The sequence below is a fragment of the Podarcis erhardii genome, assembly GCF_964252035.2.
Source record: "Podarcis erhardii genome assembly, chromosome: 2".
Lineage (NCBI taxonomy): Eukaryota > Metazoa > Chordata > Lepidosauria > Squamata > Lacertidae > Podarcis > Podarcis erhardii.
This window is the reverse complement of record NC_138498.1, coordinates 52,192,067-52,206,751: the sequence shown is the minus strand read 5'-3', so window position 1 is coordinate 52,206,751 and position 14,685 is coordinate 52,192,067. Positions and strand designations below refer to the sequence as shown.

General features: G+C 40.9%; 2 protein-coding genes across 2 annotated transcripts in view; one reads left to right on the top strand and one right to left on the bottom strand.

The window, feature by feature from the left end:
- Window positions 1–4,544, top strand: EFCAB9 (EF-hand calcium binding domain 9). The gene is made up of 4 exons (XM_081850303.1): window positions 1–181; window positions 1,678–1,826; window positions 3,121–3,297; window positions 4,161–4,544. Exons 1-4 carry the CDS (start codon window positions 46–48, stop codon window positions 4,314–4,316), a joined length of 618 nt encoding a protein of 205 aa, XP_081706429.1. The 5' UTR covers window positions 1–45; the 3' UTR covers window positions 4,317–4,544.
- A 2,524-nt stretch (window positions 4,545–7,068) lies between these two features.
- Window positions 7,069–14,685, bottom strand: part of UBTD2 (ubiquitin domain containing 2) — a 41,213-nt gene continuing 33,596 nt past the window's right edge. Inside the window, exon 3 of the mRNA XM_081852202.1 lies at window positions 7,069–14,112. Coding sequence (XP_081708328.1) covers window positions 13,715–14,112 — 398 coding nt within the window. The 3' untranslated portion in view covers window positions 7,069–13,714. The remainder of the gene's footprint in view (window positions 14,113–14,685) is intronic.

The window sequence follows — 14,685 nt, the reverse complement described above, 5'->3', positions numbered from 1 at the left end:
TACCTGCCAGCATTCCGCAGGTGAACGGTTTTCACTGTCGGCAAGATGAAGCTGAAACCCAAATGCTTCCTGCACTTTTTGTGTTTGGATAAAATCTACTGCTTGTTATCTGTCAGAAATGCAAGGGCACTGGCGTCCTACTTTCAACTGCTCGATGTTCACAAAAATAATTCTCTGAATGGTAAGTTTCACACAGCAGCTAAAGTTAGGCCACAAAGGTGTGAACTGAAACTCCCAGCATCATTTCACTTTGCCTTCAAGCAGTTGCTGCCCCTCAGATCAGCTAGAAAGAGGGACTTCACGAGCTAATTGATCAGAAGAGGGAGGTAGGGATCAGAGCAGAGTGCATGAACTCTGAAAGATGTCTTCAGAAACGAAGCCTGTGGTTTTTCATTCTTAAGGCGTTTGGCCACAAGCCAGATTATAAAAAGAACCACCCCAGACTGGACCAAATATCTGGGAGGGTATACTGTTAGCATTGCTGGGTGGGCAAGATATCCTTGGTAAGTTTACACACAAAATGTGGAGGCATAAACTTTCCCTTCGTTGTCCCTAGTATCTGGAATTCAGAGGGCAAAACTAGGTTTAACAGCAGTGGCCCAACATGCAGAATTGGGTCTGACAATAAATTCCAATAACGACAGGGTGTGGTTTGGAGATTTAAGTGTAGGGCGGGTGGCTGTGGAGAACAGAACTCTTTCCTTTGCTTTCCACCTGCTGAAAATATACAGGTTTTCTTTTTTAAAAAAACCCTATAGTTTTTTAAAAATCGGAAGAAACCCACACTGGAAGAAAAAATGGCTTATTAAAAAGCTATTTTGAGCAACAAAGCATGGCTGCAGGAGGGTTCAGCCTCCTGCTGGCATACTGTGATTTGAAGTGTCATTGTTGCATCTAGCTGCTCCTCATTGTTGTAGCTCAGAATTCATCTGCTCATAATCCAATCCTGGGGCAAACATAGGAGTGGGTGCTTTATGAATATCGCCTCTCCTAACTTATGCTTTGAATATAAGCACAATATGATGAGTATGTGTTTTCAAGTAAAATCATCTTCAATTGATGGCTCTTTAATGAGCATCAGTACTAGTTCTGCGACCACTTTCAGACCTCAGATGGCACTGCCCATACACTTTGAGGATTACGCGAGGCAAATGAAACTGTACGTCTCTTTCCAACTAATGCATGCCAAACATTTTGTGCCAATCAATCCAAAGCGGGAAGCTGATTTCCATGTTGTGGGAACATTTATTGCTAGGGGAGTGTGTTACCAAGATGCTCAGTATAACTGGAACTTTGCACATGCCTCAAGACTTTGTGCATTTTGGCTTTGCTCTTGAGCAATGAGATATGGCCAAAACTGTCCCTGCCCCTCTGCCATATCTATTGCAAGCAGGTGCTCTCATTGAGTCTTAAAGTAATGGAGGCAACCTGCACCAACCACCTTCTTCTGTAGTCTGATTGCCTAAACTTACATTTCCTGGGAAAGTGCTTACTCCTTTCTTGTAGATAAAGTTGAATATTAAGAGCATGCTCTGATTTACAAGGCAGTAAAAGGAGGTCTCCTGGTCGCTCTGTTGTGGGGAAACCACATTGTATTCTGAGATGAATATGTAATTAAGGATGTATTTAAGGACATACAGTAGTTAAAACACACATTTTTATGTGGATTTCCCCCAGATCTGCAGTTTTACAACTTTCTCCACTATGTAACTGACCTGAGCAAGGCTCAGATCATGCTGGTGTTTGACCTACTGGACTGGGATGGCAAAGGGGAGGTCAACTTTGATGAATTCTACATGTTGGTGTGCATCATAATGTCCCATGAGGTAAAGTTAACTTAGCAATTCCAGGCTGGGCTGGGGTAGGTGAGATGCTTCTGGCAGCAGAAAAGGTAGTAATGTTCAGTACAGTATGTTTTGAATTCTATTTAGCTGAGTAGGGGGCATTAAATGTAATATGGAGCCAGAGAGAATACATGCCCACTGAGCACTAAGAAAAAACAAACAAACCTTAGTTCTGGTATCACTAATGTGGTATCCATTGGTGTCACTACACTCCCAGACACCTGCCATGGTGCTTGTCAATGCCCCCTGCAGCTCTCCCCCCCCTTTTTAAAGTGCATTTGCTTGCCTTGGGGAGGAGTAGCTTGTTCCCACATTTTATTTATTCTTCTGTGAAACGGGTATTTCAAAGTGTCTATGACGGTTTTAGATTTCTATATGTATGCCTGGGCCAGAAAAGATTGTGAGCCCATGCCTTTGTTCATCCTAATGTAGTGTTGGCCAAACTTGGGTCTCCAGCTGTTTTGGGACTACAATTCCCATCATCCCTGACCACTGGTCCTGTTAGCGAGGGATGATGGGAGTTGTAGTCCAAAAACAGCTGGAGGCCCAAGTTTGGCCAACCACTGATCAAGCATGATCATGGTTGAGGAAGCTGGAAATTGTCAGGCCTGCACACTGCTCCCCTTCTACTTCCCTCGCATCCACCCTGCCCAGCTTTAATACAAAGATGCTAGTTTGTGTTAAACAGAGGTCTCCATTACATTCAAAAAAGGGAACTCTGATTTAATGTTGGCTTACTAAGCTGGATCAGATTGTGGTTTAAGATCCTGGTTAGTAAACCAATATTTAAATCAGATCTCAGAGCTGGCATCTGAGGGAGGATTAGGATCTCTGCACTGAAGCCAGCACATGAGGAACTGGGGGGAGGGACACACACCAAGAGGAGACACCATACTGTGCAGGATTCTCAATGCATTGCCAGTTCCAAAGTTCTTGGACAACCTCAATTTCATCTTTCATTAAACTGATCTGGGCAAATTTAGTGCTTCAGTTCCTACAGGAACCACTGCATTTTGGAGACTACAAATTCTGTTCTCGTCAGCAAGGTTTATCCTAGTTTTACCATTTGAGACAATGGTCCCATTGCTCTTAATAGTAACCTCAAAGAAAACAAAACACAAAGACCGGAATGTGGAAATGAGGAATGTTAAAAAGTCATGTCCCCCTCCCCATAACATCAGAGTAACATACATGCCAATGCTTGGGTTTTATACTGCTGGAATTATTTTTAATAACGAAACTTAATTTCTACTCTGACTTCTCTTTCTTGCATCAGAACCACCTTGAAAAGCAGTTCATGTATCGTCATTGTCATCCAGTTTTTGAGCTGCTGGACATTGACGGAGGGCACACAGTCGGTCCAGCAGAGTTCCAATCCACTCGCTTCCTCTTTAATATTAAAAAGACTGAGCTGAGTCAGATATTCAAGGACTTTGACATCTCTGGTGATGAGGTAAACATTGTGTGTGTCTGTTAGGTGAGCGTGAGAGAACAAATGCATGGGGATATGTGGGTTCAGGGGCGTAGCCAAGCGGGGTAGGGAGGGGCAGTGAAACAATAAAAATACTTAACTGACCAATCACATCAGTTCTTCCCCCCTAACAAAAGTCCTGCCCCCCCCCAAATACTGGCTATACCCATGTGTGGGTCCCTCCCCTCCCCACCTATATTGCCCCATCTTAATAAGTCTTTGACTTTCATTAGGCTGAAGAAGCCTCATCTAAGACTGCAACAACACACACTACTGTTCTCTGTGATGTCATGTGATTGACAGGTGGGTGGCAGTCCTGACAAACTTGGCATGATGGGATTTTTTTTTTAATTAAAAACATCCAGTCGCCAGCCACATCCAGTCCCACACCCCCATTTTATAACCCCATTCAGAAGTCCATGGTAGGATTAATTTATGTTCACAAGAATACCATGCACAATCCTGAGCTCTCTTTTATCAACTTGGCAGCTCCTCATGAAGCTGCTGGTTCCTCTGTGTGCAGGAACCATACCACACACATGAAAGGCATGCTAGCCTTAGACTTGCTTACCCATCTAAAATTCAGATTTAATTATAGCAGACATTACAGAAACACATGTAAGAAATTCCACTTGTCCATTTGATAATGCAGGCCATAATGCCTACAAAAAAATTCTTGACTAGAGAGATCTGAGGTTTACCTTCAAGACCACCTCAGAAGGGCAGAGAGAAGACTTAAAGGGAAGGATGGAAAACGCCATGTTCCTCCCATAGAATACTTGCTTATGAACTAGTCATTAATATTTCACTAAACTGCAACATTACCTTTTCCCTTCCATCACCAGCAACTGAACTACAAGGAGTTCAGGATGTTCACTATCTTCTGCATTGACAGACAACAGAGGAAGGCAAGGGAGAAACTGAGGAAACAGATAGCTAAGGCTGAAGCTGCAGCGGCAGAAGCAGAATCATTATCTGAATTTTCTTTCAGTGACCTTTAATTACATATGGAAGAAAAGAGTGTTGTTTCCCCGGCAGCCAGAAATTTAAAAAATGAAACAACCCATCTCCACACCACATGAAGCAGAACACACGATAAACACTCATTAAAAACAATTTGCAGGCTGTTTACAAAGATCAGAAGAGACCAGTGAGAATAAAATGTGTGTTGGGCTATATAAACACAATAACTTTCTAAATAAATAAATAAAGGTTAGTTTTTCAAAAAAGAGCCATCCATGCTAGATTGTTTCCTCTTACGGCAAGAAGACCCACACTGACTTCCCCCCCTCCTCTTTCTGCTCTCCACCCCAACAGCCTGCTCTGGAGGATAGAGGGAACTCTCCAAAACATGGCATTGGCGGAGGTGGGGAGGTGGGGGTGGGGGTGGGTTGGTGGCAGCGGAAGAGAAGAAATCCCATTGTGTAGTCAGGCGTCCTTCCGCTAATGGGACAATTCCATTGACAAAAACCCCAAGTGAGAATCTGTAGCCATCTCTCTCTCCCCCTCTCCTGCCACAAATGCACACCCTGCTTTTTTCAATGCAGCACTAGGAGGAATGTTCTATCAGTGCAGGGATTTATCTGGGCACAATAGGACATTTCCCTCCTCTCCTCTCCTCCCCCCCAAACTGTTCTGTGGAGTTTCCCCAACCCTCTAGAACAAATTTGGAGAAGGTGCAGGATATGCATGGGGAGTGGGAAATTCCCACTCCGCTAGTACAAACATTTAGCTGAATATTGTCCATTACTCTATTGTAATACACTGGTATGATGCAAGAGTTTAAAAACAGCGGCAGAATATAACCAAGAAGGGTTTTGCAGAGTACCCACACTTCTCAGACAGCAGTGGGACCCAAGGGAGAGCACGATGCAGAACTAAGGTTGAACCATGGATTGCATAACAGCATCATGATTATCAGCAGTGGGGTTTTCCTTTTTCACAGCAGTCACACACTAAGTCCACATCTTCATTGAGCTATCCACTACGACCTCAAGGTCTTGTTCAGTCACGGCCAGTTCAGACCCTCAGGGCTTGCCAAATACCTGGGAAAACAAAAATGTCATTGCCTGGTGCCAAAGCAATTGCAGGAAGGCTTCCCTGGGTAAAATGTGTGGCTACTACAAAAGGCCTTTTCTCGCGTTGCCATCCTTTAGACCTTCCTTGAACGTAGAATGACAGAAAGAGCTTCAGATGATGATCTTAAGGGTTGGGCAAGTTTGAGGTCTTTTAGGTAGAGTGGTGATCAAAACAATCAGATATCTGGGCACCACAAGAACATCATTTCAGAGGACATCCCCCAGACCATGAGAATGCAGGGAGGGACAAGGAAATGTTTTACCCTACAAGATGTTCATTTAGATCAATGGAAATAACAACTACTTTGTATTAAGGTTAGCAAAGTGGAAACCCCTCCCCTCCCACATTCAGATAACTCGCAGTTTGAAAGAAAGCATAACCTGTGCGGCAAAAATTAAAAGGAAATAGAGAAGCACCAAATTCTGAAGGGGTCACTGCAATGTAAGGTGTCCTGCCAAAGGTTACTTCATGAATGAATGGCTGCAGCAAGGTGTAAACCAGGATCTTCCAATCCTGTACTCTCAGTTTCATGCTATACCTGCCTAAATTCTACTCTTCCCAGAGATGAAGAGATATCAGCAAAATAATCACCATCTCTGGTTGTCAAGATTTAACCTCCGGGTTTTTCTCAAAGGCAGTTAGTGTCTGTTTGCTTGCTCTCTCTCCCTCTCCACCTCCCTAAGGGGTCCTGAATTTAAGGCAATTATCTAGGTATTACCATGGCTATAATTTTAATATATTCAGCAGATCATTTGAACTTCCTAACAAGGATGATTCAAATCAGATTGACTGGTTTGGATCAAATTTATGCTAAGCCATATTTAGTTTATGCTCACATGCATGGCTAGCTGTTTTAGAAATTAAAAACTAAACCCAGAATGATATAAAGGGTTAATTGCTGGCCTGTGATTGAATTGCCAGTGACTGCCATTACTAAGATCTCTGTAGAAAGCCTTGTATTTTGCTAGCTGGGTATACTAAAGCATTTCTGTAATCATACAGACCGTTCACTGACCTAAGGACTCCAATAAGACAGAAGAGACACAAGAGGCATTTTGCAGCTATGTTGGGTTAAGAGAAAAAGGACACAGAGTTTGTATTTTAAGGCAAGAAATCTCCAGTACCAATTTTATTTTTAAAAGCCAAATAATAATAATAATAACCAGGTTTTCTTGTTGTTTTTCCTTTCTGTTTAATACATAGAGTACTATACAGCATATTCCTGACTTTTAGGAAATCATGATGCTACACTGATTTACTTCATTTAATTGGTCAAAAAAGAACCTATTTGTGCTTTGCTATAGAATTTTAAAGGTGTGCACATACTACTGCAATGTCGGCACAACATAGGTACAGTATAAATATATAGTGCACCTTGAAAAGGCTAACCCAAATGTTAACTGCATTTCCAGACATTTCACCTTTGGGCTGAAGGAGACTGTAAGAAAAGTTTCACACATCCTGCATGTACAAAGCTAAAAGATTTAGTTTTATAAAAGTTGCACGGAGGAGGGGTGGGGAAGTGCCACATCACAGGAATTCCCCTAATCAGACTTCCCTTTTTAGCTACTGAAAACTGTGTTTCTCTGTATTGGTACCCAATTGCCAACCACCTATGTAACACGAATGCTTCTTTTGATACATGGCACAGAACAAACACTGTACAAAAAAAGATTTACCAGAAAAGAGAAGATTTTTATTCAAGAAATACAAATTGATGGTACCAGCCATCTTTGGAAGCCACTACCAAGAGGCAAATAGGACATTTAAATCCAAGTAATTTGCTCATAACACATAAGAGAAGAATGTCTTTACACACCTCCAGCTGCCTAGTACACAATTTCAGGCATTGCTCAAAAGGCGATCTCCAGTTTCTAGACGTTCCCAGGACATGGAGAGGAGAGGCACTGGTAAGACCCTTGACAGAAGACCATTTCACTGTTTTTGAGTTTAAGACCCAGCAAATTGTTAAAAAAAATAAATCAAAAAATCCTTTCCCATCTTTGGCTAGATTCAATTGCCAGAAAAAGGGGGATTAAAAGTGTCAGGTGAATTTTAAATATTCATAATGAAAACGACCATGCTTGCATTTTTTTTTTAATTGACAACATGGTTCTGATCCAGAGATAATTAGCACAATATTGAGAAGTATCTAATACATAGTGTCCTCAGCTGAAGGACATGAGTCTATTTCATCACAGACTGCCATTCAGGGCAATGGAGTTCCAACCTCCTTAGGAAACCAACCGTATTTAAGCAAACAAAAACCAAACCATTAAGCCACCTTCATACTTTTAGCACTTAAATAAGCTTGCTGGCATGCATCACAGTGCACTCCTCTTTCAAAAGGGGAGTCACAGCCCTGGATTTAAGGCTTCCTATAAATGGGACCAGAGTCTACATAGAAAGAAAAGCGAAGAGACAGGAAGGAAATAAAAATAAACCGCTGAATTAAATTAAGAATACTTCTTGGACACAGAGATATTTTTAAACCAGCTACACTAGTCTTGGATACATGGCTATTAGGCAAAAGAATCAGTAATGTCACAAGTGTTGCATTTTCATATTTTCCTGCTTTAGAATACAAGATGTTGAAAAGGCAGGTTTGCCTCTAAATTCAGTTCTACAACTCCCATATATTGTATTTCTTTACACCATTTACATACTGTTGGGTACAAATTGTGTGTGTGGTGTTGTTGTTTTTTTTAAAAAACAACGCTCAGGAAAAGGGTTGTCAGAGAAGTAAACTGAAAATGGAATATTATTGCAGACAGCTGAAGAAATGCACCCCCCAAAAGCTCCATATAATCTTAAGCAAAAACAACCTAGCCAGGGACAATCATGTAAAGACCAAAGGAACTGCTGTTAGAAAACCATATAGTTTTAGACATCCGATATGCATAACTAACACTCTGAGACAAATTAAGAGATATGTCAATGACTGCAATCCTAAAATGATTTTCAAAAACAGCACAAAATTGCATTAACCTACCAGATATGATTTTGTTATATTTTCTCCCTAAGGAGCAATGCACTAAACATGAAGGCCCATTTACCCATCTTGCGAGCGACACTTAAAATCTTGTTTTATCAAAACGCATTGTGCCACAGCTGAATATATTGCTCTCATCGCATCAATCTGAATCCTGATTATTTTTGTAAAATGAATAATGAAACTACAGTATTGAAAAAAGAGGTATTATCTTTGTCCATCAAAATCCTCTCAAAACCCAGTTTATTACACTGCAATTTCACACTACACCGTTTCCCAAATACCTCCTTAGTCTCTCTAAAGTTTAGAGATCAAGAGAATTACAACCATGGCTTTTAATGTGATCATTTTCTTAATCTCGTTGTCTCGTGGTAGAATTTTGTGTAATGCCAATGCAACTAATATACTAAGCCAAAGCTCTAGTCACATGTTTTGTTTTCAGAATAGGATGGAGCACAGTAAGCAGTATGTGTCTCCTATGCATTCATTCTCCCCGCAACCCGCTTTTTTACATAATGCAGTATCAACAGCGCTACTGTCCTTTTGCCTTTCAAGCTCATCCAAGACAGATTACAGAGAGTCCATTACTTCTGGGTCATGTACTAGTGACACGTCTGCAATAACAAGCATGAAAACCAAAGCTCTGTGCTAAACAAACCTGCCACCACCATATGTCTGTAGATAGAATTCACTAGCAAAGGGGAGAAGGTAAATCAGAAATGGTGTATAAATGTGTTACACTGTAAAGAACAATATTGTAACTGTTTGCTTGTTTGCCCTTGGTAGCTCTATGCCAAGTGTTCTGTCTTTAGAATGTATGTGAGTGTGTGCATGTATGTCTGCAGAAGAGGCAAAGCTTCGACTCCAACGATGGGAATGAGCTGGCATAGGCCAGAACCCAATCTGCATGCTGATAAAACATTAAATGCATGCAACAGTGCTTACTTGAATTAGTCTTCTGTTAAAAGTAATAAATGAAATTGCTCGGCCTTGGAGATTAAAAACAATGAAAATCCAGTTGCCTTGCTTATTCTAACTGCTGGGTGAAGGTGAACAACATTAGGTGAAAGGGATATGCCTGACTTATAATCAAGTTTCCCCTAAAAAACCCAGTTCTTTCTAGAGCAGGAAAGAGTAAGAGTAAGCAAGAAACTAAGACTCCTACTTGGTTAACAGATGCATGCAATTTCCACTCATAGTAAAAACTATTCACGATACCTGAGGAGTTACTTTTGTTTAGAGCTTGAGAGGTGGTTAAGTTACCACTATGCTTATGAAAGACAAGCAATCCTTGAGTGCCTGCAATCAGTACAAAAGGGAGGTATATTGATTCACTGTGCACATATGTGCGTGCACAAGTTCCAATATGGTCCTTCATCACAGTTTGGAGGAATTTCACTACCATTCCAACTGTAGGGATAATGACCTTTTCCTTTCAAGCTGTTCCATTCTAACTGCTGAAGTGGGAGTGCAGCTCCCATTTTTCAGTGCAGCATCATCTGGAAATTTACACGTCATCAGCTTAAAAAGTGTCAAGCACACGTTTTTATTTCTTCACACACATGCGCGCACACACCGATCTGAAAATGTTTGTCGGAGAAGGTGACTGCATTTTTAAAGAACTGTAGAGCTGCATTCATGGAAGCCAACTTGTGGCAGAGATAAGTGGAGCTACTCCAACACCCTCTTGTAACTTGTTCCCTAAGAGCATTCTACAGTCGGGGACTCATATTCTTTGCCAAATACATGCTGAATACCTGAATGCATGTTGGAAACCTATCTTTATCAAGCATGGCCAGTGCCATGGGTCAGCATCCTTAAGCAGCTGTCATGTGCCCATCATTATCACCTGACCCACAACACTGGCCACTGAAGAACAGCAGAAACCATAACTGATGCCCGCCCCCTTTGTCAAAGATGACTGGCAAACCTCCACCCGCCACACAGATAAGCAAGTGGCAATAGTGGCTGAGAACAGCAGTGACTGTTGCTTGCTCATTTGCTCTGTCAATGACAGCAAGAAGCAGCTACTACTGCCTTCCTCCGGGGCATCAGAAGTATGAGAAGTGGCCCACTGGAAGGCATCTGGCCTAGTGAGCCTCACATTACAAACCTGGAGCTGGCCCAGCCATCAAGCAACGTGGCTTGAAAACATTTCAAGTAATCCTGAACACATTCCAAAAAGGGCAGAAGTAGTCACAGAAGTTATCAGCCTATTTTTTAGCTCAATTCAATTTTAATATCTATAAATTATTTTTGTCCGTTTAACTTGGGAAAAATGAGACCACTAGACACATACTTTTATTTTGCAAGGTGTACTCTTTCTGATATGTAATGGCTGTGGTGTGCACCAAATAAGTTTATTACTTGGAAATTACAAAGAAACTAACTGGTACCAACTAAATGGATCAACACCTGGGATGCCTCTCCAAAAATCAGCATTTAGAGTTTTTATGCAGCAGTCTAGCATTCCTTTTCACTTCAGTACATGTGGAATGACTTCAAAAAGAGTCACAATGACATTAGATTTTGCCTTAAATATTTTAGCTTTTTAGTCAATTGTTTAGCATGCACCCTTTGTGACAAATGAAGGATCTGCATCCTTCTGAACTTCTATAATATAAGTGTTTGCTCCTAATATTAGCACAAGTGAACATGGTATCTGAGAAAGTGGGGAAACTTAACAAATCCCTAGAAGACAGATACCCTTTTGCTGTATGCTGCTGCCATCTGGCCAAAACTACATTGAAAGACCCTGCAGTATTCGACTGTGCCCAGAAGAATGCTGTGGTTGTGACACACAATGATACATTCATATGGCAAGTGGTTCCAAGTCTGAACTGATTTCCAAAAAGAGAAACCTCCTTTGAGAAACTTTGCAACCTACCCTACACTGAAAATGCGATATAATTTTAAATGTTTATGTTTCATTGTTCTAGTTTCTAGTTATCACAGCAAGATAACCCGAGTAAGGCTAGGTTAGTTATAGGACACTTAAGTATTGTAGCTCTCCTCACTGCAGAGAGGAAGAGGTCCACCCTAGATTGTTCCCTCAGTGGACCAAAAACATGCCTTTTCACAGATAAAAATAACTGTAAAGTAGATTCAGTGCTTAGCAAGAAGAATATTAATGAGTTCTGTTTGAAAAATGATTAATAATAGTGGTGCTAACAGGAACATGACCACACCAAAAGAACAGAACTAATGATCAAGTATACATGTAATATTAAGCTGCACCATAGCTTAGTGCAAACAAGCAGGCTCCCCCAGAGAAAATCACTGTCACTTTGCTCCCCTTCCAGTCCTGCTGCTGCACTGCTGTGAGCTAAGCTATGGCTTGGCTGAGCATTCTGTCTGAACCCAAGTTCATGGTTTCTCTTGATCCAGACAAACCGCAAGCTGTAACCAAGGGGAGGAAGAGAAAAGCAGCCACAATCTTTTCTCTGGGAACCGTTTGCTCTTTTTCCGATAAGCCCATGGTTTGGCTTCATGTCATGTGTGAACCAGGTCAGGGACAACAAAAAGCACAGAGAATCTAAAGAAAATAGTTATGTATACTTCTTTTCAAAAGATGCACATTGCTAGGACTGATTACTCAACAGAATTTAACTGGACTGCTATCAATCTTGCCCAAAGCCCTCTTAAAAGGATATGCCTCCTACTCCAAATAATGGCTTGCTTTCACATTCTGAAGGGAAAATGCTGTGTGATATTGCTAAGGTTACTGTGATGTTTCAGATAAATCTGACAAGTAGAAAAAGTGGCCCATCAATGTGACATACATGCACTGCATATACACTGTCATATGCATGAGTGTGAATAAGTGTAACTGAAACCATGGCAGGGAAGATAAAGAATGCTTGAAATATGCACACTGCTTTTCACAAACCAACTCAATCCACTTCTTTCTGTAAGCTACCCATCACCAGCAAGATACAAAAGTATTTAGGTCAGGAGAAACTAAGCTGTGGCCCTCCAGATGCTGCTGGACTCCAAACCCCATCATGCCTGATCGTTAGCCATGTTGACTGGGGCTGATTGGGACTGGGATCCTACAATTTCTGGAGGCCCACTGGTAAGCCACCCCTTAAGGATTTGTGGAATAGTAATACAAATATTAAGGATTTGTGGAATAGTAATAGAAAATATTCTTGCAATATACAACTCCCCCCAAAATATTGAAAGATCTAATGGTGTAAAGGAAAGATCAGATGATTTAACAATCTACAATATCTTCCTCATTTTCAATCATTATTCCCATCTCTTCTCCCAAGGGTCAAGTGTGTGTGTGATCACTTAGCAGAATAAGATGATGCATCTGAGTCCCAGTTATGCCAAGCAACATAAAGATCAGTGGGGAGATATATGATACTGTCAAGCAAGTTGCACACCCTTACCTTACAGAAGTGTATGACAGGGCTTCCTGTGCTTTTCTTCTGTAGTATGTTAATAGCTATTGCTGTGAATAAAGGGGGTTTAAAATCACTATATTGGGCCGAAACATTATCGGCTAACATACTAAGTGAAATAAGTCCTGTGCCTTCTTTTGTTTTTGTTTCTCAGGCTGGTGAACCTAAAATAATAAGCTTTTTAACTAGATACAGAAGTATACGGTAACTGCAATTCCATGTAACATTATATATTTGCTAAACAATAGCCTAATTTTTCAGAGAGCAATATTTAGCACATACTGAAGCAGCAATGGCAAATCACTATTGTTTGCTATTTCAGTATATACCAAAAACCTTTATTTGGGATCATCTATACTAATCAGATTGCACCTGATAGTCTGTCCCAGAATCCTTCACCATCCCATTTAAATATTAGCCTTGTTGAGCTAATGTGAAACTAGAATAGACAAAATTCCTACAATTATCACAGCATACTAGATTTACCAGAGCAGCTACACTGATTGGCTGAACTGTAAGTGATGCTGATTTCACAAAATACTTCAGTTTGGTTTAATCCTTTTAAAAGTGCCTTTCCCTTTTATGGATCAGTACTTCACTTATAGTTCAAACCACTTTTTCAGCATCATCCTCTGTAAACTTCAGGATCTCTTTCACACACATGTTCCAGATTTACTTTGTTAAGAACGTCTTACTGCGGTGTCAAGAATTCCTAAATTGGGCAAAGTCTCCAGGGGCAGTTTAGGAACGTGTGTGTGCTTGCATGTGTGTGTGTTTCCCCCCTAAAGCTCCATCACAGATGGAATTTTTGCTGGTCATTGTTTAGAACCAACCCACTAGTCGGAGAGAACAAAAATAGTGAAAAAGTTCCCACGTGGTAAGAAGAGCAGAAAAGGAAAAGAGAAACATACAGGCAAAGTCAGTTCTCCACCGGGGTGGGGTTTGTTAAGGGCTGGCTCACAATGACTTGCACCACATAGTCCCTTGGTATTTTCAACTCCTCCAGTTTCATTTTGTCTGCCAGGGGCCTGCCTGAAAAAAACCACCTCTGGCTGCTGGGCTCCACACCCTCTGCTGTGTGCAGTCTTCTCTTCATGTGATAGACAGTGTCCATACTGCGGACCACAAGTTTGAGGTCTTTGCCTGTTGAGAGGCGTAAACGAAGCTGACATTCATGACCCGAGTTAGGTGGTGGATCGGGAATATCCAGAGTCTCTAAATCCCCCTTCTCTTCTATCATGTTGATGGGCGGGGCCAGGCAGTAGACAGGAAGCTGGTATCGGTTTCCCAGTTCGTCATAGCACTCGGTAAGAGCACCTTCAGAAGAGATGAAAAAGAAACAGGGTTAAGTGACAAAGTTTTAAATAAAATCAAAATTACACTCCTTGAGATGTTCTTTGATTTTAGTACTGTTTATGCTTAAACTCCTGAACAATGTGTGATGACCACCTCCTTCCCCCAGCTCCAGAGGTTTAAGCATTATTACTGAGAAGCTATAACACACTGAGTGCTTTTTCCTCCTTGTGAATATTGATTTTTTTTTATATAAAAAAGCTCAAAAATGAAATACAGATGTAACTTACCAACCCAACAAGTTATGAGTGATAAATATAAAGGAATTAAAAAACATTTCACTTTCTTACCTATGTTTTTCTGCATAAAGGATGCAAGAAAAATTTGGGCTTATGCTACAATTTTATCTTAGGCTCTGAATAGAAAATGGTAGTTTGGGATATTTATGTTTTCTTATTGAGTCATGTAAGAGTTTATGCCATTAAAAGAATGTTCAGAGGAGAGCTAAAAAGGCAAATAGCTATGTACAATAGTAAAAGCATGTAAAGACAGATTAAAAACAAGCAGATAAATATCTAGATGGCTTCCCATATGCAT